Source organism: Astatotilapia calliptera, chromosome 22 (genome assembly GCF_964374335.1).
Source record: "Astatotilapia calliptera chromosome 22, fAstCal68.1, whole genome shotgun sequence".
Classification (NCBI taxonomy): Eukaryota; Metazoa; Chordata; class Actinopteri; order Cichliformes; family Cichlidae; genus Astatotilapia; species Astatotilapia calliptera.
Window position 1 is genome coordinate 18305811 of NC_137442.1, and position 26825 is coordinate 18332635.

At 39.3% G+C, this 26825-nt stretch overlaps 1 protein-coding gene across 1 annotated transcript; it reads left to right on the plus strand.

Annotated features, from left to right (window-relative positions):
* The first annotated feature begins 794 nt into the window (after positions 1 to 794).
* Positions 795 to 25307, plus strand: triqk (triple QxxK/R motif containing). Its single transcript, XM_026156446.2, has 4 exons — positions 795 to 974; positions 6412 to 6486; positions 16005 to 16090; positions 23500 to 25307. Exons 2-4 carry the CDS (start codon positions 6426 to 6428, stop codon positions 23605 to 23607), a joined length of 255 nt encoding a protein of 84 aa, XP_026012231.1. The 5' UTR covers positions 795 to 974; positions 6412 to 6425; the 3' UTR covers positions 23608 to 25307.
* Positions 25308 to 26825: the final 1518 nt, after the last annotated feature.

Consider the following 26825-nt stretch of genomic DNA (forward strand, 5'->3'; position numbering starts at 1 on the left):
TTAACACAGCACATGTCTTTGTTACTTTAAATAACATTTAACTGTTTGGGAGAACCAAGGGTGAACACATCCTTGCATGTGATGTGCAGACAGGTCTGTGTGATCATCTTATTTTGCAGTGATGGAAGATTCTGAACCCTGGCTCCCATTTCTCAGTGTACGTCCTATCAAAACTGATTAGAGCATTATCAGTGACCTTTTTGGTTTTAAAGTCAAAGAAACAATATTGTGAAGTTGTCCGCATTTCTTGTATGTAATAATCTGAGTATTTTACACTCAGTGGCTCCATAGTGTAGTGGCTTACACACTTGTCTAACAGGCAAAAGCTCCCCAGTTCTGTCCCAGAAGGAGAGATAAATCTCTTTGGGAGTATCATAAAAATCTGCTCCTTCTTCATTTAATGTAAAACATTAAAAAAATCGTTATATTTGTACATTATTACTCATGTTTTAATTAGCAAATAGTTCTTGCTAGTTTTTGCTACCTGATATTATTGACAGTTTAGTATGATGTAATGATGTAGCACTGTTATAAAGTCATATGCCTGATGGGCTATTTTTGTGTTTTGTGCATAGCAGCAACATCTAAAACTGTTTTTTTTCTGAAACACTGAAGAAATAAATACCATTTTGGTGACCCTGGTTAAAAAGTTTTGAGGAGAAAAGGATCCGCTTGGGAGTGTCCGACTATCAACCCGTCACATGCTGCTCCAGTGTTTTTGTCTTAGCGTCCCACCCGGCGCCCCGCTATTGGTCAAAACGAAAGATACTCTTGTTTCATTGGATGAAAAGGCTGCCTGCCATCGACGTTGCCGAGCAAAACAGGAACTGTCCGCGGAAGAAGTGATGTGTTGGCATTTCGGAGAAATTTAGATCAAAGTCCAATAAATAAAATTGGTGAAATCGGTCGTCCTGCGGGTTCACGTAAAGCAGCCGTGCATATCGTAAACTTCTTCTCGTCGACGCGTTCACAGTGTAAGTATCGCCGTCAGTGCAATGAATCAACATTGCTTCTTGCACGTCTCTACTTACTGCGGTGTTTTGGAGTCTTTGCACACACATTAAAGGGCTTTCAGAAACATTAAATGGGTGTTCTGTTAATAGTCAAGACTTACTGGTGATTTTGACGTTGTTGAGAAATCGAAGGACAAGCATCAAGCATTGTTGCGCAAGCATATCATAAATCTGCCTTTTTACATTTGACCTTACTTTTGTTTACGTTGTTGATGTCAGTGAGGGGAGAATAAACTGACGAAACAAAGCTGACCTATCAGTTCCAGCAAACATAAAAACATTCAGACTAAATAATCATGGTTTTGCTTTGTCTGAATGGATACTGGTGGTAAAGACTTTCAACGATTTCTTTCCAAACACATACAGCTTAGAAAATAGCTGCTGATCTGTGAAAATATTTAACTTTGAAGTGCTGAATTTTATCAACATTTATTTATTTGTTTTTGTGAGGCACTGGGGCCCTATTTAGCATGACCCTTTGCTAACACTACTTGTGCATTCACGTGCATTTATAATTGTCACATTTTCCAGATTGGGAAGTTGTTCTTCTGACTTTACTTCGTTCATGTGCTTGGGAGTCAGACTGTGGCACCAGCATGAATGGTACAAAGAAAAGATGTTATTTTGAAGTTTACCGAGAATACATAATTTTTCAGACTAATCTGGGTCACCTGGAGCAACTAGAGCTTAATATGCAATGCTATACTCAGGTATGCCTTGCTAGTATGAGGTTTTTCTTTTGCCTTCAGAGTTGCCTAAATCATCTGAAGCATAGATTCAACAAGTTGCTGAAAACATTCCTCAGAGGTTTTGTCATCTTCCTGTTCCACCACATTGCAAAGGCACTTTTTGGAATTGAGATAATTGGAGCACAGTGAAGTCATTATCATATTTAAGGAACCAGTTTGTGATGATGTGAGCTTTGTGACATGGTGTGTTATTCTGCTGGAAGCAGCCATCAGAAGACTGGTGCACTGTAGTCATAAAGGAACGGACAGCAGCAACAACTTAGGAAAGTTTGTGGTGTTTAATTGAGGCTCAGTTGGTATTAAGGCACCCAAAGTGTGCTAAGAAAATATCCTCCACATCATTTCACCACCACTATCAAAGCCTGAGCAAATTGTAGCCTCACTTTCTTAGTTGACACCTAGGGGCACCTGGTGTGGTCCTCTGCGGACGATCTGATATCCTCGTGTTGGCGTTGTTGCAATGTTGAACCTGGAACAACATTTATTATGATGATGTGGGAACAACACCAACACGAGGATATCAGATCATCTGTCTTCTGCTGCTGTTGCCCTTCTGGAGACACTCTTCTGCATCTATTGCTTGCAATAAGTAGCTATTTGAATTACGTTGCCTTCCTATCAGCTCACTGGAGTCTAGCCATTCTCCTGTCACCAGAGAGCTGGATATTTCCTTTTTCAGACCTTTATCTGTAAACCCTAAAGAAATCCTTTTTCTTCACATTTGCTGTACGTTTGCACTTGGAAACAATTTCTCCAGATTGACATCACCATATAATTACTCAATGAATCCTACAGCACATTGACATTAATGATTTTCTGGCTCTTTCACAAATTCCTTCACCTGCTAAAGCTGATGGTTGTGAATCGTCTTTAATGCTAAATTTACAGACAGGCTGGTATACTTATTTAAACATTATGAGGGCAATGTGAGCAAGATAAAGACAAATCTTTTGTACAGATACTTAATACAACCGTTTGTTTCTTTTGGTTCAGTTCATATGTACTCATTTGTAAGCATTTTCTTGAATGACACTCGTCTAACCTGTGCACGGCAAGTAAAACCTTGACTTGTAGTTTTTACTCTACTGGGGTTGAAGACTGTGTCTTTCAGGGAAATGGCTGTTGTAAAATGCTTTAGTTTTAAAAAATAAAGCAATTTTTTAAAATCCAGATTTACTTCAGGTTTCTAGTAAAGTGAGATTACAGTTAACACTGTTAATGACAGGAATGTATTATTTGCCTTGTCATCTATGACTATACGGTGAAAAAATGGACAGGGATGTATTATAGTATCAATTCCAACAATGCACCTGTCACTAGCAGCAGCATGCTGCTTTGCTATGTTCCACTGATGCAGATGCAAAATATACTCAAATGTATCTGTTCAAACGTTAGTGACTCCAATTTAGGTATATTATTGTGATGCTAATGAATAATACTGCATAGCAGCAGCTCTGAGAGCCTCCAACTGTTAACATTTTATTTTCATTTGGACAGGTTCCTCTCCTCCTTTTGTCTTTCTCTGACTTGCTTTTATTTGCTGACTCTGGTTTCCAGCTGCTGGAGAACAATAGCTGTGCATACATCCTTGTTCTATGCTGCCACTAAGAGTGTTTGAAATGTAGCTGAAAACAGTGTTTTTAATGTAAGGTAAAATTCTGGTTACCCAAGGCAGCTGCAGTCTCCCCTGAGAAGGTATCAGTCAGCACAGGCAGCCAGCCACGCTCCTTGAACATGCTAATTCAGTCTCTCTCCTCTATTCCCCAGCTGCAGCTCTAGATTCTCCACCACTCTTGTTCCTCTTGGATACACATAGATACTTTTTCCTATTCACCTAACTCTTCCTCTTATGTGCACACCTGCATACAAATGTTTCTTTTTACCACACTTGAACATTTTCTTTCTTTCTTTCTCTCTCTCTCTCTCTTTTTTTTTTTTTTTTAAAATTATAATCATTTATTGTTAGAGTAGCAGGATTTAGTAGCTGGTATTATGTGTCTAATGTGGGTAATTGTAAATCTTTTCACCTCAAATCTTTTGCCCAGAGAACAGGACGGACATTTCTGTATCATCAGCAACCACACGTACGCGTCCCTAGATTCACTCTTACTTTTCCCACTATTTTAAACAAAGGGCTACAATATTGATTGATGCAGTGTGTTGTGAGAGAGTCTGTCTGGAATTTAGAGCAGGAGAAACAAGCGTTTTGGATTGATGCAACAAACAGGCAGTCCTAAGTTTTGTAAAGAAAAGCATTACGTGGGCTTAGATGCTTCATATTCATTTCTCTTATTTAGATTATCTTTTGGCCATAAGGCATTTTTAAAAAATCAACAGTTATAGTAGATCAAAGACATTATAATGGTATTTTTATATAGGATAAAACCCCAGTAACACATCTAATGGCATCTGTAATATTCCAACTTTATATAGCCAATTAAATTAATTAAATTTGATTGTAGTGTAGTTCTTGTCACTTGAATGTATACCATTTAAAGTTATATGCCAGTGGTGTACTTTTAGTAATTGACACACATTTGTATTCATTTGATTATTTATTTATTTATTTATTTATTTATTTATTAGTTATTTGTGTTAAACATCATAAAATCTTTCAAGTATTGTTTTTATTATAGGTACACAGAAAAACAACCTCGCCATCTCCAAATACCATAACCAGTGAATGGTTATGGTTAAAATACTCGATATACTTAAACTAGCTTCTATAATCAACTAAATTGGGTTTAAAATTAATTAATCAAAATCAAGACTCAGTTTTTTTCAGGCCTAAACATTATGGGACAAGCAAACATAATTATAAAGAGAATCCTTTGTGTGGTACCCATGAGGGTCACCTGTCTTGAGAAGCTTTGCGAGGCAAGCCTTTACCCTAGCCACCATTAGTTTCTGCTTCTTTGTGGGTCTTTCTGCCTTTTAGTTTTGTCTTTATTAAGTACCTTAATCTGCTTCACAGACTAAGCCGACAAAATTCAAGTCAGGTAACTTACTCTGCCGTTTAAAGCTCTGACTTCAAACGCATCACAAAAGAAACATTCTCCAGCTGGACTGTAAAATGCTATCCCACCAGGTTTGGAGCATTGCGAAAGGCAAGAAATCTCATATGATCGACTTTGAGTGTTTTCCTTTGCATGTCTGGCCTGTGGATCTCAGATATCATCACTTCTGCCAATGTTTCCTCATCCACAGCCATTTTTCTTTCTGTTTTCACGTTTATCTGAACTTTCTTCCTCCTGAGTTGCACCAGTGGTCTTGAGTTCATTTACATTCATGAATGAGTCCCTTGATTGCAGATGCTGACAATGATACACTTACCTCTATGAGAGTGCTCTTGACTTGGTTAGATGTTGTGAAGTGGTTCTTTTTCCACCAAAGAAAGGAATCTCATATCATCACATCATCATGTCTGGCCCTTTAGTGTTGCTTTGTTGTTGTGTTGATTTGCCTTGTCCTAAAGTTTCTAGTTCCGCTGACACATCTGGTTTTCTGATCAATATTTTTGGACGTCATATTGAGACCTACAGCTACAGAATGCCAATTCAACATTTTCATTTGTCATGAAATAACATAACACACCTGACCATGAAACTGCTTATTGATTAGATTTTTTTCATTTCACTGCGAAATAAAAGGACTGTTAAAATTGCTGATTATACCTAAATGGTTAATGAGGATTTTTCTTCATTAAACTTCTTGATTGGCAGCTATTCTTCACTCACATCTTGTTTGCTTTATTTTAGTCCATTGAGGTGATGTACAGAACCAAAAGAGTCGCACGATAGTTCAGGAATTCTCTAGTGATGGGAGTGATATTTAGCCTTTTGTTCACCACGCCACTTCCTGTATGGACGCCTCTTTAAACAGGTGAAACGGAAAATGACTTGCTTATTATGACTTGATATGTTTATAGGGATGTCTTTTACTGTGTAATCTGCAAGTGCAATTTACTGACTACAACAGCCAATTGTCTAATCATTATCTGGCATGTTATTGTTACCAGTGCCCCTTGTTCTATTATATTTAAACTTGAAGAAGGTTCATTTATTGAAACACAAGCCAAATAGAAGAGAGAACCATATCAAATCAAACCCTGCAGCACGTTTGTTTTCTTATTCATAAGTCTTCTTCCTTTGACCACGTCTTTGTTACTCCTGCTGTGCAGTGCTTTTATGTTCATATTTATTCTATACCCCAAGTGTAGTCACTCACTTGTACAATTACATCCTAAAGATATTATTTATATTATTCATAGCTCTCTGTCTTTATATCTTACCTCTGAGCTGTCAATGTAATCAAAGAGAACTCATGGTGTGAAGGAAAATGGTGCTAGGCTAAATGAGATGGGTAGGAAGTGCACATGCCGAGAGCGTAACACACATGGTAGGTGGTGAGAATTAATTTAATTACGTGTAGCAGATGTATGTGAAAGATAAACCATCTGCCTGATCAAAATTGACTACTTTGTGCGCTATATGTGATTGTGTATTAACTTGAATCCTTCCTGCAGATTTCATAAATTATCCCGAGCTACAGAAGGAGTGGAGCTGCAGTATAGTTGCAAACAATCGTGAGTAATGTGGAGACTTAACTGTGAAATTGTCTCAATGTTTTTTATTCTCATTTTCTGTCAGGTTGAGGACGGAGGATGGGGAAGAAAGATGCCAGTGCAACCAAATTACCGGTTGATCAATACAGAAAGCAGATTGGTGAGTCATCTGTACTGCTGCTCGGCAACAGCAAATCAATCAAATGTAATTAAATGAAATAACGCACAAGGTGTATTTGGAAAAAATAAAAAATAAAAACTGGTCCATAAAAAGCTTTATGTTCGAAGTTCGTCTCATCTCTTATTTTAAGGTAGTGTTCTCAGGCAGTCATTTTTTGTTTTTTCAACATTCATCTGATTGCGTGCTGTGAAATGGTCCCCTAGTGAGATAGTCAAAGCAGACTTGTATAATAACAAAGAAATTTTAGAGGAACCAATCTTAAACAGCTTAAAGCCCATAAGTTTTAGGCATGAACCCACTGGCATCAACACAACCTGCAACTTTTTCTGCTTCCTGAAAATTAAAATCTAGCCCCTTTGAGAAATGCATTCCACTGATCACTGAAAACTATCCATAGTTGTACAAGAAGAGGAACTTGAGTGGTTTTTGAATTTTGTGGACCTGTTCTGAAAACCTTTTAGTTATTGCTAGTTGACCTGACATGTTTGAACTGTGTGGAAATCATACACAGTGCAAAACATAGATCTAGCATCTAGGTCTAAAAAGAGAAGCAAATGCAACAGTGCTTTATACATGCGCTACTTCTAATGGGGGCCAAAAAGACTTCTAATCCAATAGAAATCTATTGGAAAACTGCTCTCAGAACTGATCTCATAAACATTTTACAGGTGATTTTATGCAGTTGTGATTGACAAGAGTGCTTTGTAGCCCAATCCACCCCTTGGTCATCACATTTGTTTTTAAAATGCCAAGACTATAGCAGCTAAAAAACTTCATAATAAGACTTCATTAACCGATGGGTGATGTTATGATCGCTGTATCTATCTTCATACTGTCTATGGTGAAAACTCATCCAACAAACTGTTTTTCTCCATTGTCATAAATTCTCTATAGCAGCGTATATAACATATGGCTGATAGTTTCAGCAAAATTCTACCAATAAATTAACTAATAATTAAAACAAGGCTACTGGTAATTATTTTGTGATGCTTTTTTGGTAGTTTGTATTTATCTACTTGTGGTCGAATTCCATTTGACACATAATCCTCACTGATTGGTTGATTGTGCCAGTGTAGGAATGCACACGTAATTAATGCCGCATTATAAAAAATCAAGCTGACATTCCACATTTAAGAAATCACATATAATAATGATGATGATGATAATAATAATAATAATAATAATAATAATAATTATTATTATTATTATTATTATTATATGTTACTGGGAAGTATTTGGTGGCCGTTCTCACATTTGTCAGTGTAGGATTATGCATCATCTCTTTGCATAGCGTTGGAAGTGTTTCTGGTTTGCACTAGAGTAAAAAGAAAATTCAACCAAATTCACAGCCATTATGCAAACTGTGCAAATAATTCCACTTGGTCATGAAAAAGCAGCGTCTCAGGTGACAGTGAATACGTTGCTTAAAGACCAATATGATTGGAATCAATCAAAGGCTCAGCCAACTTTAGCGTGCCAGCTGTGGTTTCTTAAAGATCAGTGCACCTATCATATCTTTTTGTTTTTCTCGTGTAGAGCAAAGCCAAAAGGTCGCCAGTGGCAAAGCTGGATAATTGTGGGCAGCTGACAGACTTGGATACAAAGGGAAGCTCTGTTGGCTTTGCAGGCTTAAAGGTTTTACTTTAAATCCCGGGACTCCCATTTTGTTAACATGAAATGTGACACAGTAGTCTTATAAGACACAAAAGTCATGCAAATGAACTTTTCATGAAAGATCTGGTTTTGGCCTTGATTAATTGACAACTAATGACTGATGATTTGTCCTTTTACAAGGTAGTAGAGTGATGGCACAGTGCAGTTACTAAACTAACATGATGTCTGAGATTTATTTGGATCTCCATGACTGTGGGAATCTAAAAATCTGATGCTACAGTACATTCAAGGAAAGAATATTTAACTTGGTGACTTGAATCCCAGTCCAAGAGATGTGGCAACAACATCTGGCTACACAAATGTGCATGTCCTTTTCTTGCGTTCTTTTGCTTAGTTAGTAGTTAAATATGATTACTTCAATAGATATACATTGATACTACCAGGTTGGACCCCCTTTTGTCTTCAGATTTTGGCATAATTGTATTACACAATTACTGCGGATCTGTTACACAGTTGCTGTAGAGCTGCACATCCAAGATGGTATTCTGGGTTTCCCCCCCAAACTCAAAGATGCTCTGTTGGCTTGAGATCTGGTGACTATGGAGGCTGTTTGAGTACCATTTTGTTATGTTCTGAGCTTTGTCACATTGAGTGTTATACTGCTGGATGTAGCCACCAGAAGATGGGGGCACTGTGGTCACAAAGGGATAAATGTGGTAACCAACAGTAGGCAGGCTGTGGTGTTTAAATTCTGCCAAATTGGTGCTAAAGTAACCAGAATGAGCCAGAAGTATTCCCACACCATTAAACCACCACCCTCAGCCTAGACCAGTGGTGTCAAACTCAAATACACAGTGGGCCAAAATTCAAATTTGGAACAAAGTCGCGGTATGGCTTCGCGGGCCAAATGTATTTAGGCTGGCCAGAGTTTGACACCTATGGCCTGGACCATTACTAGAAGCCAGGATAAATCTCTTTTATGTTGTTTATACCAAATTTTGATCCTACCAAAGTGGCAGCAGACTCATCAGACCAGGCAATGTTTTTACAGTTTTTGTTGTTGTCCAATGTTTGTGAGCCTGTGTGAATAATACCCTCACTTTCCTGTTCTAAGCTGGGAGGATGCTGGATCCCATGCCAGCTGTCTTAAGGCGAGACACAGGTTACACCCTGGACAGATCGTCAGTCTGTCGCAAGGCTAACGCATAGACATAGACAACCATTCGCACTCACATTCATACCCGCATTCACACTTATGGGCAATTTCGAGTTTCCAGTGGACCTATCCCCACTAACTGCATGTCTTTGGACTGTGGGAGGAAGTCAGAGTACATGGAGATGCTATATATTTATTTAAAAAGCTGTAAACTACGGTGACGTTACTGTGACAGTAATGGCATTGTTCTAAACACCTTCATTCCAGCTTTAAGTACATGTTATTTCTTTTGCCTGTGGTGATTCACATCCTCACATTTTTTCCAGGTTTTGTATTTTCTGGTGTTAATTTTGTGTTAACAGGACTCGTGGTGCTCTCATGAGTTTTAAAGCAAAATGTTTGGTCGGTTCATATTTCCATTTCTAAAGTTATGTCACGTTTATCCTTCTTTCTTTTTGTTATTATTGTTAAAGAAAAAAAGATGGCACTGTAAGTCCAATTGTGTTTTTTATTTTATTTTATTTTCCTCAGGCATGTGAAAGCTTTTTACACCACCAGCTTATAAAGGAGAGGGATTGCTGTTGTATATGTTTTCATACTGGGACAGAAGAATAGAATTATTTAGCCTGAAGATATCCCTTAACTGTCTGCCATTATGCAAAACCTGATAGGTTCAACAAATGAGAGACAGACAAACATAACAAGCTCATCTCCCGCCATCACATCCTCTCCCACGAGTCCATTTTTTCTTTTCCTTTCCCCCATTTAGTGTTTTCTTTCTGAGCACATCTTATCACTTCAGAAATGTGTAACACACTTTGGTCCCATCTCTCCCGCCGCCTTCCTCCAACCCCTCAATTTCTACCATTTTCCTTCTGTTTGAAAAGGACGGCCATCAGGCAATTTCACTGAACCACTGTTTAACAGCAAAGGTGAAAAACAGAGCGTGGGGGGAAAAGATGGAGAAAAATGAAGTCTTCAAATGGAGCATGGGGCTTGTTCTCCTCAGAGCTGGAATGGGCCACACATGGTAATTTGAAATCGTAATAGGTAGCTTATTCATGGCACATCGGCGGTAGTCCAGGCTGGTTGTTGAGCTGTACCATCATCTCTGCTGGAGTGCTTTTGTCATGGCAGATGGCCATCAAATAGCTACTGTTGACACTCTCTTTTTTTTAAATAACATTATTAAACCTGTTGTAATTGAATGCCCTTAGGATAGATAAAGCTGTAGCATTCTTACATGTAAGTACAAGTGTTCAGTCACAATGATCCTTAATGCTTGTTGAAAACTAGGGAAAATTGTCCACATAGATAAAGACACCCACAATTTTAAATACAAAATGTCAAGCTGGAAGCCAATAGCTTTACAAGTTACCATTTTACATGCAAATAAAAGATAACACCCATGATATACTGCTTCTTACAGGTGAAATACTTCACTCCTATCTGTAGATAAGACAGCGCAGTAGATCGACAAGGTGTACCAGTTATCTCTCGGCGTTATATCATGGATAATCTCCCTTTATTATTTATTATTTCGCTTCCTTTCTCTTCCAGTAAGCGAAAAAGGGCTCAGTATACCCCAAGAGTCTGGCATCAGTTCTCAGGTTCTACCACTCATCCTGGCAGATGTCAGCGATCCGCACCATGTGGTCACTGACTATATGGCTGCAATGCCAGATAGACGCGGAAGCAAAGCATGAAAACTGTCAAACACGCTGTCGGTGTGTTTCCCGAATTGTCCCAGGGCACTCAGAAACCACTAGACAGGGCTGTCTGTCCAAATTACTCTGCCTGTGTTGGATGCAGTATGTGGGACGGTTAGTCCCCATAAACACAAACAGTCACCCACAGAAATCTTCAGGCATTTTAGTTTATTTATTTTTCCTCTGAACATACACATGTCCCTGTTTGTGGTCATTTTGGCTTAGCGATAGCTGTGTGCTGTAGGCAGTAAATGGTTTTACATATATTGGCTTTAAAGCAACCTGGTGTTATATCATCTATCAGTTTAATAATGAATTGGTGGTTACTTCAGAGCTGCCCTTGTTTTGGGTCATATAGCTACATCCATTAAATTCATGCTCACATTCACACCAGTGGCCAGTTTCAGGATTGAAAGTTGGACTGTGAGATGAAGCTGGGATATGCTGAGACCTGAACACCCACACAACACAGGGAGAACATGCAAAATCCTCAGAAAAACACCCAGCCAGTGCATTCAAACCCAGGACCTTCTTATTGTGAAGCAGCAACATTAACCACTGTACCACTGTGCTCAGTTTCCTGTTCTCAGCTGACAAGAGTGACTATTGCAGTCTGCTGCTATAGCCCATCTGCTTCAAGGTTTGGCATGTTGTCCGGTCAGAGATTCTCTTCTGCAAATCATTGTTTTAGTGAGTGGTAATTTAAATTAATATTGCCCTCCTATCAGCTTAAAGCACTCTTTCCATTCTCCTCTCACCTCTGGCATCTACAGGGCATTTTTACCCAGAGAGCTGCTGCTTAGTGCATATTTTCTCTTTTTTGGACCATTCTTTGTAATCCTTAGGGATGGTTGACTAGGAAAACCCCAGTAGATCAGCAGTTTCTGAAACACTCTGACCCGCCCATCTGGCACTAATGACCATGCCAAAGTCACTTACATCAGCTTTCTTCCCCATTCTGATGCTCAGTTTGAACTTCAGCAGGTTGTTTTGACCATGTCTACATGTCTAAACTTGTTGCCATGCTACTGACTGATGAGTAATTCGTGTTAACAAGCAGGTGAACAGGTGTACCTAGTCGTGCTTGCAATTAAACTGAATATTGCTGCAAGTTTTTCAGTAGTCATCCTCATGCCTGTCTACTAAATGAGTACAGTGGTACTGTAAGTCCATATGTGTGCTCTGAACCATGTTCTTATACTTTAAGTCTATTTTTTCCTTTGCGTTGGCTTTTTTGCTGTGTTCTGTCTGACACAGGCAGAAGTTTGGAGCTGCTGCCGCTTTGCTAATGTGCTTCTCGCTCATGGTTTATATGAAGACATGGCATTAGATGAACTGTGGGGTATACTGGGTTCATAATGGAGCTCGTTGCAATGGTATAGTTACTTGATTTTTAATACTTTCTGACACTGGAATAAATTTACCAAGATGTGACTGAGACTAGTATATAATTTGTTTTTGTTTTTTGTTTTTATATATAGGAGGATGCATGACTCGAATAAAAGAAGCCGAACTATACTAGTTCATGATAGGCTTTCATTTCTCAGTTCCTCAAAAGTAGGAAATAATTTATTCACAAAATGATCCCCATGTTTCTCATTCTATTCCATTTTTAAATAACAAAGAAGGAGGAAAGGGGAAGTTGAACAGAGCTGTACTTAGTTAATTATATGAAAGGCTTAAGGTGGTCTCACCAGTTGTGAACAATTCACTCTTGAACTTGCAACCAGAAATCTAAAAGTAGACATGGTTGTCTAAGGGTTTGTTGCATATAAAAAGGGATGAATTGAATCTACTCACTAGAGGCTTGACGTAAATGAACATCCTGCCGTTGCACACCTGTTACAAATGTGGCTGTGCAGTTTCGATTTGGTTACTACCTTCATTGTGATAGTGGGGAAAAATGATCTCCTTGCAAAAGAGAAAGTGTCAGCAATCAAATTGCTATTCTAAGCAAAGAGGGGTATTATTAGCATCACATCATGACTGGAGTAAAGGTTTCAAATGGCTCTCAAATGCTTTGCGAAAACTCAGTCAGCCCTATTCCGAACATTACCAGGGAGACTGAAAGAAAAACCATATGATCATGAGGTTCAGGGCATCGGGCTTTGTTAGAAACAGCTGCATTTTCTAAATAAAGAACATGTTATTTCAGTCTGTAGCAGGAAGACGATCTCATCAGAGGATGGGTAGTGTCTCCAAGCCGCTTCACAGAAAGGAGGAAATGAGAGCAAACACTTGGCATGGCTTAAGACATCAAAATGTTTGTGTGGACAACTGAAGAATTTAACGATGACTTAGACTTTAAGATTCACAGCAGTAACAGAAAGGTGTGAGACGATAATCAGCCTAGAGAATGTCAGTGCAGCGTGTCAACACAGTGTAATGGCAGATAGCTTGAACTAAACACCTGCACCAAAACAAGTAGCAACCCACTGTTCAGAGGCACGTAACATCCTTTGAGCTACATCCTTGCGATGATGCTCGAAGACCAAGGAGTGCTGAATATCGCAGTAAACTATTTGGGGCATTGTCTCCATTTTTGATAACATGTCTCATCTTTATGCAGACTTGTGGAGTCCAGCTTGAGCGCTGTCATTAATGCAAACGGCGATTACTGAATAAGATATTCATGAAATTAATTTTTTTTTATCACAACTAAAAATTTCACCAAAATTGTTAAGCTTATTTTGCCAGCTGTAATACAGGTTGTTCGAATTGGATCTGTATTTGTTTTCTAAAATAGAAGCATTTAGGAGGCTCAGGCTGTTGGATTCCATTGTATGCATTAGAAACTTAAAATAAATGGTAAAGTTTCTTATCATCACTCACCACTCTTCTATCTTCATTTTAATGGCCAATTTGTATGACACAAATCACATACCTCCCCTCTCTTTCCCTTGAGTGCACAATCACATGTGACTAATTTTAGCTAATACCCCCTACCTCTCTCATTATGCTAAACAGAATAATGGCTCAAGATAAAAACTAATTTCACAGCCGTCTTCATCAGACTCCATTTATAGGTAACCTGATGACAAACAAGCAAGAAGAATCTGAACTTTGCTTTAAGCGGTGGGGGGAGAAGGCCACTTTCACTTTTCCTCTCTGTCTCTTCGGCGATGACTTCAGTGAAAGGCACGATCAGGGAAGCCATCCCAGCAGGTGCCCTAGGCCGTTTTACAGGGGTTAATGTTCCTCTGAGACGTGTCATTGTTGTTGCTGTACAGGAGAACAGTGATGGCTTTTCAGGGTGGCAGGCTGAGGCAGGGAGGGATGGGAGGATTGCTTGTAGCTCAATGCAGGTAGATAATTGGTGACAGAAAATGTCTCAGTGGAAACGGTGATGACAAATAGGAGTACTCATAAGCCTAGTGCAATATCATCAGGCACGCGCGTGTAGATTGTGCAGGCTCCAAACCCACACAAATAAACCACAAGAGAAAGCTGCTGTGTAGCTACAGGAGGTACACCAGTGTAACACAGCAGCATTAGAATACCATATACACACACTGAGGTAATTCTCTAGCATATACACTACTCTACACATTACCTTGCTTGGTGTAAGTATTCTGATTTGGCCTCAGTTAAGTACTAATTGTTACCAGATGGTTATGTCTTCAACCAATATATACATCTAGCATTGAAATTTAAACCCCGTCCTTGCTCACATCACGCCATTTACAGTGTGAAAATCTTTGCAACGGTTATGTGAATAGTGAGCAACCTGAGGTGCCCTCCAATCAAATTTTCCCCTCTCCACTTTCTGACAAGTGGAGGAGACATTCAGTGCCCCCCGTAATGAATTCCCACTAGCTCGCTGTTTGCTCCTGGCAACACGCTCCCCATTTCTATTAGCCCTCCACAGAGTCAGTGGGAGGTGAACGAAGGGTTCAGGACCAGGAGGAATGGGGGGGGGGGGGGATAAAAGAGAGCGCGGAGAGATGGGAAGTGAATATCAGATCTTGGAAAAAAGATGCAGGGGGAGCAAGATTATTGAAAAGCAGGTGAAATGCTTAACATAAGGCTAATGGTCATTTCCTCTGTGACTGGGCCGTAAGAGTGACACCTTATTGAGTGGAAATCAGCTCTACACACGCACACACCTACACCTGTTTTCCCACTAGCTTATTTCAGCTTTTCCCTCTCAAACCCTCTCCAAAATACATCTTCCAGTCTCTCTTCCTATTCGCCATTGTAAACAAGGATTAATTGGAAGAGGAAAAACCACCAGGTCTCAGTCTGTACTATGTAACATCCCTGTTTTTCTAATGAAGTACAATCAAGTTTAAATCATGAAAACTTCATAGTTAACTTCAAGCACCACACTCATCTTACCATTAATCAAATCTAGATTTAACCATAAGTTTGAAGAAAGAATAGTTTAAAAAAAAAAATAGGAAATTGCACAACTTGAACACACACACACACACACACACACTGTTCAGCAAGCTGTTGCCTTTCCACCCTATTGTTAGCAAAGTTCCTTTTCCTGCTGTGTGTTGTTTCTAATTAGACCAAGACAACCAGCTGTCACACACACACACACACACACACACACACACTTTTTGCCGGGTGGCCAGTTTGCCCACAGGACTCACCCTTGAGAATTTAGCCTACGGGAAGTCAAGTAAGCACAGGTGAACCGTGTGTTTTGTAGACTGCGTGAGGCGTGTATATGTTTATTTGAGAAATTTCAGTAGTGCACAATTTATTTCTCACTTTCTCACCACCCATTTTTGAGCACATGAATATATAGAGAGAAACTCACATTTAACTGTTATATTTCCATTCAGCAACCTCCCTATTCTGTAGAATAAAGACCAGAGTACAACCAGCATTTATGAATTATATAAAAACCATTTGTTCCCAGAGTGCTACACTTCTACACAAAAACTTTCTGGTCTCTTTGGTTGTTTGGCAACAGTAAATGAAACCTGTCACTCAATATCAGTCAATCTTGGTCATTTATTTGTGTACTTCATTTAATTTCTTTTTATCTATTTCATGTGTTTTAGGTAAGCAAGACTACAAAAAGACAAAGTCGGTTTTGAAAGCAACACGGCTGAAAGCTGAAGCGAAGAAGAATTCCTCTGGATTCAGGGTGAGACTTGGTTTCTGTTTAGGACTACTGAAGCCTTTATCTATATGTATTCTACAGTTTGTATATATGTATATCCACACTTAAATGTCTGTCCTGGTACAATTGTGGTTCTGCTTATCTATGTAAGATTTGCTAGCCAACTTTTCCCATGCTCCTTTTTGTATTAAGTTTTTATATTTATATTATTTATTCCAGACTCTTCACACTGTCTTATTGAAAGAAGTTACTCTAGGTCTTCAGGGAATAATAATAATCCATAGTAGATCTTCACATAATTATGTGCTGTTCTATTCTTTTAAGATCCCTGCTGCTTTGCTAAAGAAGGTATGCTAGTGTCCTTCATAGATTGTGTGTAAAATAGTGCTTTTCTTTAACAAAAAGAGGAGATATAAAACACAAAGGTGGTCTTATCCTTTCAATGGCAAAGGAGGGGCAACAGGAAGGTGGGTGAAAAGAGGAAAATACAGTATGCAGATGAAAGAAGATGAAATGGATAGAGCAGGTAATGCTAAAGTAAAAGGAGGTCAAGAGATTTGGAGCCAATGACGGGCAAGGCTGAGACGTGTAGAGAGGAGGGAACATGGATCTATTGGCCAAAGGATGCTGAAGATGGAACAAGAAGAAAAGAGGAAGACCAAAAAGAACATTTTGGGATATGAGTGGCCCTGCAGAGGGTTGGTGTGACAGAAGAGGATGCTAGCATCAGGGCGAGATGGAGGCAGATGATCTGCTGTGGCGCCTCCTAAAGGGAGCAGCCAAGAGAAGAAGACGATTGAAATCACAGATTCCATGAGAGGAACTTTTATAACTTTATTTTTTTAGTGAAACTCAATTGAAAGACGTCATTACAGTAACATTCAGTATTAGTCCTTGAACACTTATTGTCCTTTGTTACACTGACAAGTTCTGCTTACAGGACATTAAAAGCCAAAATGTTTCACTTCCTGATTAAGCCTCAGTTGCTACGAAGTGGGCAGAGATGAACAAATCACAATGAGGATTAAACACTGGGTGAAATGGTCAGGTTTTAAAATATGCATCTCTTAGACATGCAGGGCCTCATTAAACACGTCTTTAATCCAATTAGATTAGTCCATATCTTGAAATATTGATATTGGTCATGAATAATTCATGTTTTTCATGCCCAAGATGAGTGGAATTTTCAGAGGTTGGATTAAAAATACCTCTGGGACGAGGATATTAAACTGTCTTAGACCTCTTGGCCCCGAGTTCGATTGAAATTCAGCCCAAATGTAATGGATATTTGGTCACGCTTGCTTTCCCATCAAGTCCTTTTAGCGTGATATGAAGTTGAAGAAGTGATTTTTACACAGCTCTCTGATGATGGTTTGGATGTTGGGGCATGTTGTCTGCTTCTCTTCTCTTCTCTTCTCTTCTCTTCTCCATATTCCTGGTTGAGATGCTGCTCTCAGATGCAGCTGGCACCTCAGAAGGGCCAACAGACATGCGGGCACAGAGAATCTGACAGCTGCCAGGGCAGGCTGTCTCGGGGCTGTCCTGGTAACGGGGCAGTCTGGATGAGTTGGCAGAGAGAAAGGATGGAGACACTGTGGTGGAGAAAGTGAGAGAAGGAGAACTTCTGTTCCCACCATAGTGCTGAGTTGTCTGGGTTGCTTTAAAAAAAAAAAAGAAAGAAAGAAAGGAAAAACAACCCAAAAACCAGCCACCTGCTGTATCCATGCAGGTCCTTATACACAGGTTGAGTCACAGTGTGTTTACGGAAGTAACAACTTGTTGCCAGAACACAAGTCTTTGCCTCTTCCAAAGAGTGAATGGTATGTGGTAATGACAGCAGAGAGGGAGAAACTGGCAGGAAGTGCAGTCTGCAGCCTCTCCTCAGGTTGCCTAGAGAAGAAGCAGCGCCTTCAAAGTAGCTCCAGCACATTATCTTGCAGCAGAGGAAACGAGCCTGCTGCCTTGTCTAATTGGCACACTAGCCTTCTGTTCAGTTCTGCACTGTTTTCCCTCAGTCTTATTTAGCCGCTGAGCCTAGGAAGTTGTGGTAGAGTGGGTGGGGTGGGGTTTCTTATGGAATTGGCAGAGGATGGAGACGACAGATAATGATGGGTATCTTCCATCTGTCATTTGTGAATGTGTGCTGTGTGGCGAGCGAGATCCTATAGATCCACAAGTATTAGTTTTTTGGACATTTTTGCCTCTTTGTGACAGGAGCAGGTGGGTCAGGACGCAGGTGAGGATTTGAACCATGGATACAGCTTCATATCTTGAGTTGTTTTAGTGTTTTTGAAATTACATCCTATTTTTCTATACAGTATTTGGCATTTCTTATGTTTGTACAACTATAACTCACGTCAAGAAGCTCCAACTTTTGTTTTAACGGGGCAGATTCGAGTAACTGAAGCAGTAATTGGTGAAATGCCCGAATCAGTGCTGTTAGAGAAAAGCTCAAGGTTGTGTTGGGAGCTTTGTGGCCTTTTGTTCTATTTAATGGTGCTGCTGTTTATTTCTAACATGACAGTGGCACATTCGAGCTTTTAAACTTTAAACTTGTTTCCATTTCAGCATGGGGATGTAACAGCAGAGATGTTGTAATCAATTTACTCTTTGGCCAAATTAAAGTGAAATTTATTCATAGTTACCATATCTGCCTTTTTTTTTTTTTTTTTTAAAGCAAATAAGCACCAAGTATAAAACGTCATTATTTTCCTGCATCGCTGAATTGAATGCATGTGATGTAGTCTGCTGCAACGTCACTGCACGGCTTCGTTCAGTCATGTTAGCAACTTGTGGCTCACCATTTTACATAAATAAAACATATTCCCTCTGCTGAACATCTGCATCACACTCAGAGCACATTGTCAGAAAAAGGATGGGTGAAAGTGTGACGCTTGCAGCCCTTTTTTAAACCACAGCTCTGAACTACATCCAGAGCAGCTTATGTGTGCAACACCATGAGTTACCATGGCAATCTGGAAGAGAGAGCTACCTTTGTGACCTTTAAAACTGGCTTTAGGCTCAGCATCCTTCACTAACCTTAACTCTGTAGCTTTCCACCCCTCTGGACCCTTGGACGCTGTGGTAAGCATTTTTTGGGTTTTTTTTTGTTTGTTTTGTTTTGTTTTTACTCTAATAGATGACGTGATTAAATTCAGCAAAATTATCAATAGATTTGCAGCTTTGCAACAGAGTGAATGTGGTCTGAAGGCAGGAGAATCTATTCTGGTGGTGATGGAGAATCGATTGCTCAACAAAGGAAACTAATATATCTACAAAAATTAACTAGAAATTTCAATGTAATCGGTCAGAAAACGTAACACTTTAATGGTTGATTGTTTGTTGCTGTGGCTGGTATGGATGAGACCTGCTTACTAACTGTGCTCCAAATGCACCGACGGTTGTGTGGCTCTCACAAGCTGCCACCCACATACAGCCCCAGACACACCGACTCTAACCTGCTTAGCACATGGGAACATACAAACAGACGTACACACACGTGTGCGTGCACAAACAAACCCAGGAGGAGAATAAAAGTCGGACCAGATGAGGGGATGTCTGCTGAGCTATGGCTTGTCGCCAGGGTGATGGGGACTTGGCTCCCAGCATGCCGAGTGTGCTGCAGCTGCCGCCAGTGCTGAGAGAACGACACGATGAAGATGATGATGTGTTTGGGCCCCATCCAGAGGTCTCCATCAAAATGTGGGCAGAGAGGCTGTGTGTGTGTGTGTGTGTGTGTGTGTGTGTGTGTGTGTGTGTGTGTGTGTGTGTGTGTGTGTGTGTGTGTGTGTGTGTGTGTGTGTGTAAGCACATAAATGTATTTGTGAGACAAGGCAAGAGTCAACGCAGTGGGCTACTCTTCTCGAAAACAATGATCTCAATCAAATGCAGGTGCTTTCTCCAATTCGAGTGTTTTCACTGAAACCCCTCCAGCTTGTTTTTATAGACAAGTCACTGTAACCAGCTGTTCTCTTTATCTCTGAGACCTGATGCAAAGAAGGGGAAGAAACCTGAATTGTAATTGTTTTTTGTGTGTCTCCAGCAATTCAATAAAATGCTTACCTATGTCAGAAACACAATGTTTTCTTTGTGATATTCTCGACAGAATTACAAACGCTTCTCTTTGTTGTGCTTCTTTTTCTTTTCTTTTTTTTTTTTTTTTCAAAGCTGCCACAGAACACACGAAAAAGCAGAAAACAATCAAGCCTCGGTGATTTGATAACAGTTCTCTTTTCTCCGAGGCCTAAGCAAAATAGAAAAGTAAATCAAGCGGTGGAAGCCTGGCGGTTAATATATGAAACTAAAGTGCATGAAATTTAAAAGTTTTCCAATTAAGCTAGGACTTTAAGCTGTTTGGAGGCTGCTGGGATTCAGATAAATGTGGGCTGAGGCTAATGAAGACCAATGCTGCTGATGACTAGGCAATACAACATGTACACAGATAGCTGTGGATGCTGTGACGCCTTTTAATTGTCACCCCCATCGCCTTCGTCAGAGAGGAATTATTATTAGCCCCCCACCACCCCTCATTTGTGCCGAGCTTTATCTCTCACTTGTTTTCTATTTCATTCTCGCTCCCTTTTTTTATTATTTATTTATTTTTCTATCATTTTCTCTCTGCAGTTTGGCTCATTGACTGATTGTTTTTGTAGTCTGCCATGTGTGTATGTGCAGTATAAGGGAATCGTTGAACTGATGTTTTATCAGATTGTCCTATAGTTTTGTTGTTTCAATTTTTTAAAAGTGTCTTTTAGGATGACTAAGCTTATCTTATTTTCTTTTTTAGTGCTTTATGCCCGTCTTTAACCTTGCATCAGCCTCTTTCATGAACAGGTGGATTTTGTTAAATTTAGTTTTTCCCTGAAGTCTTTTTATAAATCTATAAATGGAAAACTGAATTTATTAACATTTGCAAAGATTTGAGATTTTTTTTTTGTAACACTTGCCACGTCACCTTTTGTTGTTTTGGCCCAGTTTGCAATTTAAAACTCATTTCCACACTCAAATATTTCTTTTTGAATAACCTCCAATCAGACTGTACTCTGTGCTCTTTTAAAGCTCTCCAAGCTCTCCAGTGTTGATTAGAAAGTTTGCTGCTAATGAGTTCTCTTGATAAAGAATAACTGGCATTGTTCAATACTCTGAGTGCCCCTAATGAAACTCCAGCTGATGAAGATTGTAATCGTGTGAGCACCACATAATGAACAAGCGCTCCTAATTCCCATTTTCAAGTTGAATACCACTCCTTTGGAAAGCCTCAATTTGTTTGACAATTAACCAATAGAAAATCTAAAAAAATAAAAAAAAATAGGCCATTTTGTAGAAGAAAGTTTAACTTTTCAGTAAAAATGGAGAGACGAAAAAAGTGAAAGTGGAGCCTGACTGCAAATAGATTTTTATTTTATTTTTTTAAATGCTGCAGCCACTTGGTACCCGGCTTCTGAAATGTGATGCTGCAATGTGGTTTTTTTTTTTTTTTTTTTTTTTTTTTTTTTCATAGATGTTGCTTCAATTTTACCTACCAGCACCTAATTATTACATATTGTGCCTGGTACTCTTTGCACCTCCATGTGAGAGAGAGAGAGAGAGAGAGAGAGAGCTTTACGCATTCAGTCATCCACCCATTCACACACAGGTGATGGCAAGCTACATTGTAGCCACAGCCACCCTGGGGCGCACTGACAGAGGCGAGGCTGCCGGACACTGGCGCCACCGGGCCCTCTGACCACCACCAGTAGGCAACGGGTGAAATGTCTTGCCCAAGGACACAACGACCGAGACTGTCGGAGCCGGGGCTCGAACCGGCAACCTTCTGATTACAAAACGAACTGCCAACTCTTGAACCACGGTCGCCCCAGTAGGGCGATAAGTAATTTAGTTTGAGTTTGTTTAACAGAAAAAAATGTTGTACTTATGAGTATATATCCCATTGGTATGTTATTGGGTCTTTCATCAATTGATGCAGTCTCATAAACTTACAGTTAATCCATTGAAAATTCATAGGAGTGAGTGGCACAGTGTTGCCCAGTTATCTTGAATACAGTGGCTGAGATGGATGGACACCGCAGTTCTGCCTAATCGTGTTTTATGTATGTGGCTAGAAACTGGCCACAAGCATAGTACACTTTATATGGTACTTTAAAATCACATATAAGCTTTTTTTTTTTTTTTTTTTTTTTAAACTGTATATGACCATTCAACTCTTTCTCATTATCTCTTTCTCCTCCTCCATCAGTCCTTTCTCTCCTCCCTCATTTCTAACTCCTCTCCTGAATTGAAGTCAGGTCTTTAACCCATGCAAAAGTGAATAAACATGCGTATTTAGTCCTGATATTGACAGTGACAGTTACTGTCAGCAGATTAGACATGAGACCCTCCCGTCACAGGACAGCTGACGAGCTGTCAACGACGACAACAACTGATTTCAAGCTAATAGTTTGATTAGTTGAGGTAAACGGTGGCCTGACAGTCTGCGCTCACTACAGATGAACGGCAGCCAGAGTTTGTCCTAAAAAAATGTGGTTTTTTTCCATATTGTCCAGCCCTAATCATCAGTCCCCTAAACCAAATTTTGTTTTAAGTTGTGATCATATATAAAATAGTTACTTATTATTTTCGAGTTATTATGTATTCTTAAGTTTTTCTAGCTCGATTGCTTAAATACTGGAGTAAAATGTACATTGTAATAAAAATACATAGTGGATTGGATTTTTTAATTTTTTTTTATAAAGTAAGTAGTGTTTCACATTAGTGGTATTACCTAATTATGAGAAGTGATTTCTATTGGTACAGTTCTTTTACGATTTCAAATGTTTTTATAGAAATATTTTGTTAGCATATTTTCTGCAGGGCTAGCGTGTACGCGTCGTGTATATAACAACACAAAATTCAAATTAAAAAATAAAAGAAGAAGCTGTTTGACACTGTCAATGTGAAGCTGTGGAGGATTTTCAACTGCTTCCAGTTTACGTTTCTGGTTTAAATATGAAAACAGATACAAATTCATATATTATTATGACATCCACAGATGATGATGATAATAGCTTTGTTTGCTCCTCTGTAGTAATTTTTTTCCCTCCCAGTTTAATATCTGAAACTAAAATGTAATTGCTGTAGTTAGATTTGCCCTTTTATGCACATCAGTAGAACTGTGAGCGAGAGTTTAAATATTTGTGGTTTTCAAAACAAGCAAAGAAAACAACAAATCTTTATTCACATGCGGTGAATTCAGATGAAAAGAAAGGCATTAGAGGCTTGGCAAATACAGACGTAACACAAATAAATAAGCACAACAATTATGAAACACTGCAATGACATTCAAACAAAGCAGACATTCATGAGTGTAAAGACAGACTCGGGATTTGGGCAGAAAAATAAAAAAATGCTCACAAGAACATTTTGAATATATTTTTAAACCTTTGCTTTCTCCTCAGGATGCGTTCCTGGTCATCGCGGCAATCCTGTTCTTCGTGCTCTGCGTGTACGCCTTCTTCTACCTTAACCTGAGCACCGAGATTAACCTGGACGTGGACGTGGATTAATAGGAGGTGGACAGTGGACCAAATACTTGGCTTCTCTGTTTTATGCACATGGGCGAATTGGTTAACGCAAACTGCCGTTTAGTTTCGTAGTTTTTTGGGGCTTTTGTTCGGGTTTTTTCCCCACATTTCGTTGGTGACGTGCAGACTGTGAACACACTATGAAAAGACACATTACTGCATATCACACAGTCAAGTTTCAGGGTTTTTTTTAAGACAAAGGTTTTGGAATTGATCAAACAGAAATATTTTGATATTTCTTTCTGCAATGAATTTTTTCAATCTAATGACTCTCCAATGTAAAACCTTCTTTCTTTTTTTTTTTTTTTAATGTGAATTTAAGCCAACTAGAGTAAAGCATTTAAACGACGGTGACCTCCTGCTTGACATCTACCTTCTGTAAAGAAAGTTAGCATCCTTTTACACAACTGATCCGAGCCACAGTGGAGACTAAGCTTCGTTAGTCATATTCAGCAGAGTCACGTCCCACTGTTTTCACCGCTAATAGAAAAATGTAAATCTCCCGCCGAAGCTCTCGTCACATCGAGACAAACACTCGCCTCACATTCCAGTGCACAAACCTCTCCTCCTGGATATCTGGAGATCACAAAGTGTGAGATTAGAATCCACAAAGCCCTTGTCCTGATTGAACATGTGTGCAGAATACAGAATAACACGTTGCCCGACTTACGTTGTGGAGGCAGACATCCTCAGGGTAAGCACACAAATATGATTGGGTTCATCAGATTGAATGTAAATTGTGGAGATAATTGATGGCTGACGTGACACAAGCCTGCGTCTTTTTTCCTTATAAAAAACAACAACACTATTTTCATTCCATCTTGTGTGCATTGTATTCTGTAAAATGTGATATGTCTGTATAGAAAGGGATATGAAGGACTGTCAGTGCTTCTTTTTTCTACTGCTTCCCTCTGTGCCTGAGGCCTGCACGCTGCAATCATTTCAGTTCAAGTGCTTCCACTGTTTGAGAGATCATTTGTTAGCAGAAGCACAGAGTCAGTAGCTTTTTATTATCTTCATATAAATTTAATGGAATTCTTTTGGTTTAAAATTGTATTTTTCAGATTTTTTTGCGCAGAAAGGGCAATACTGTCATCTATAAGGTTTTTATAGAAAATGAAGTTTTGCATAGTGCATACAAGACCAATACCAAATACATATCAGTGCTTTAAGTTTATTCCAGCATGTTTGTATTTCAGAAACGCTCTGGGGAGGGACGAGTCATGTCTGCTGCTGATATGATTCCTGAAATGTGAGATAGATTTTGAGCTTTCAGTTTTTGCCTTTTCTCCCCTTTTCTCCCATGACCTTCTGACCTCTAGTAAAAGACCACATGTCAAAGAAACCATTATGATGAGCATGCACCCGCGCCCTCACTCGGAGGCTTTTATCTCGCCTTGATACGTCCGAGCTCCCTCCCCCAACACCATGAGCCTCCCACATGTGTAACAATAGATAGCCGGGTCTAATAGACCTTCATACATGACACCTGTTATCTGAAAGGTCACCATTACCAACTACAAGAGCCTTGACATCAGCACAATAGAAAGGATCTCGCTGCCCAACCCGTGTATTCAGACCTGTGTTTGGAAAGATCTTTTTTCATAACAGTACGGTGGTTTGTTCTGTTGTCGAGTACATCTGTTAAATAAACATCTTAAAGTGTGCTTTTTTTAAATGAATCAATCGTGTGATTCTTTGTGACATGAATTATCTTTCTGCTTTTGTTGGAGTTTTTCGTATGTAATTTTAGGGTGTAATATATGTTTATCGACGATATCCGTGATATATTAACCACAATCTTTAAAAAACAAATGATATCATGTGGAAATACAAGAGATATTACCATAGCATGAATGATCACTATCCTTTGTTATCTTATTGTATGCATTTGTACATTTACGGTTACAGACTATTTGATAAATAAAATTTCACATTTCTACCTACCATCAATGTCACCTCCTACCTACACAACAAAAAGCGGTGGCATATAAGGTTAAGTACAGACCACCCCAGAGGCTTTTATTGCTGTAAGAAGGTGATTGTAATTGCATTTATTAATTTAAATAAGAGAAATGTTTCCATTTAAACACAATCAAAATAACAGCTGATCAGACAGTGTGTACTTTAGATGAATCATATGCATTAGAACCAGTGATGTTTTATATTTCTTATCTCCAGAGGTTTATATTCAGCTGTTAAATGTATGTGTAGTCATTACTTTGAGTCTTAAAAGTTAATGAATAAAAAAATCCTAGCGTCGATTTACTTTTATGGAGTAAAAGCTGCCATTATTTCTTTTTAGATTGGTTTAATTCCCAGCTATAAACAACAGTGTTCTCTCCGTAATGGGTTATTAAATTGTATTGACTATGTGTGGAGTGCTCTTCTGGTCATGTCAAGGCTATTTGCATGCCACTGGATTGAACCGCGGAGGCAGTCAGAGATGCTACAGTATAATGGCGAGAGAACAGCGGCAAAAGGACATGACTGTGACATCCGTGTCATGTGACGTGTCACTCCTAATCGAGGGTGTTCACTGAGTTGTGCTTGCACAGGAAATTAATCAGGCATTAGGGCTTTATGAGCATTTAACATGACCTTTCCAGCTTTCCACGGGAGTTGAAAGCACTGAAATTTTTACCTACCATCCTGTGACAAATGAGCTCGACGCTTCGTGCCCAAACTCTGCTCATTAGTCATGTACGGTATGTCACCAAGAGTAATTATACTTAGCCTGAAACTCACATTTGCACCAACACACACATGCGTACTTGCACATGTAATTTGCTGTGCTTTCCCACACTTGAGGCAATACAAACCTTATCATACATGCATGGCTGTTTACTGAGACATGAATCATAATTATGACTACTGGTGAACCAGACACCCCGCATTCGCAACACGCTAGATTTGGCGTGCACGGTATTTGCTTTTGACATAAACAAACACGTGCATTTTGTCACATTTTCTGACGTCGTGTGAACATAAATGCACCTTGACCTCCATGTATTTTCTGTTTAGTCTCTAAAATACCTCTGTTTTAATGCGTTTTGTGTGTATGTGAATATGGTCATACAGAGAGCTTCTGCAGCTGCCTTTCCCCAGAGTTTGTGTATGTGTGTGTAACATTTTCAGTATTCAGCACCCTGCCTGTGGCCATGCTCCAGTGGAGCGCTCAGTTTCTCTGACGGACCAGT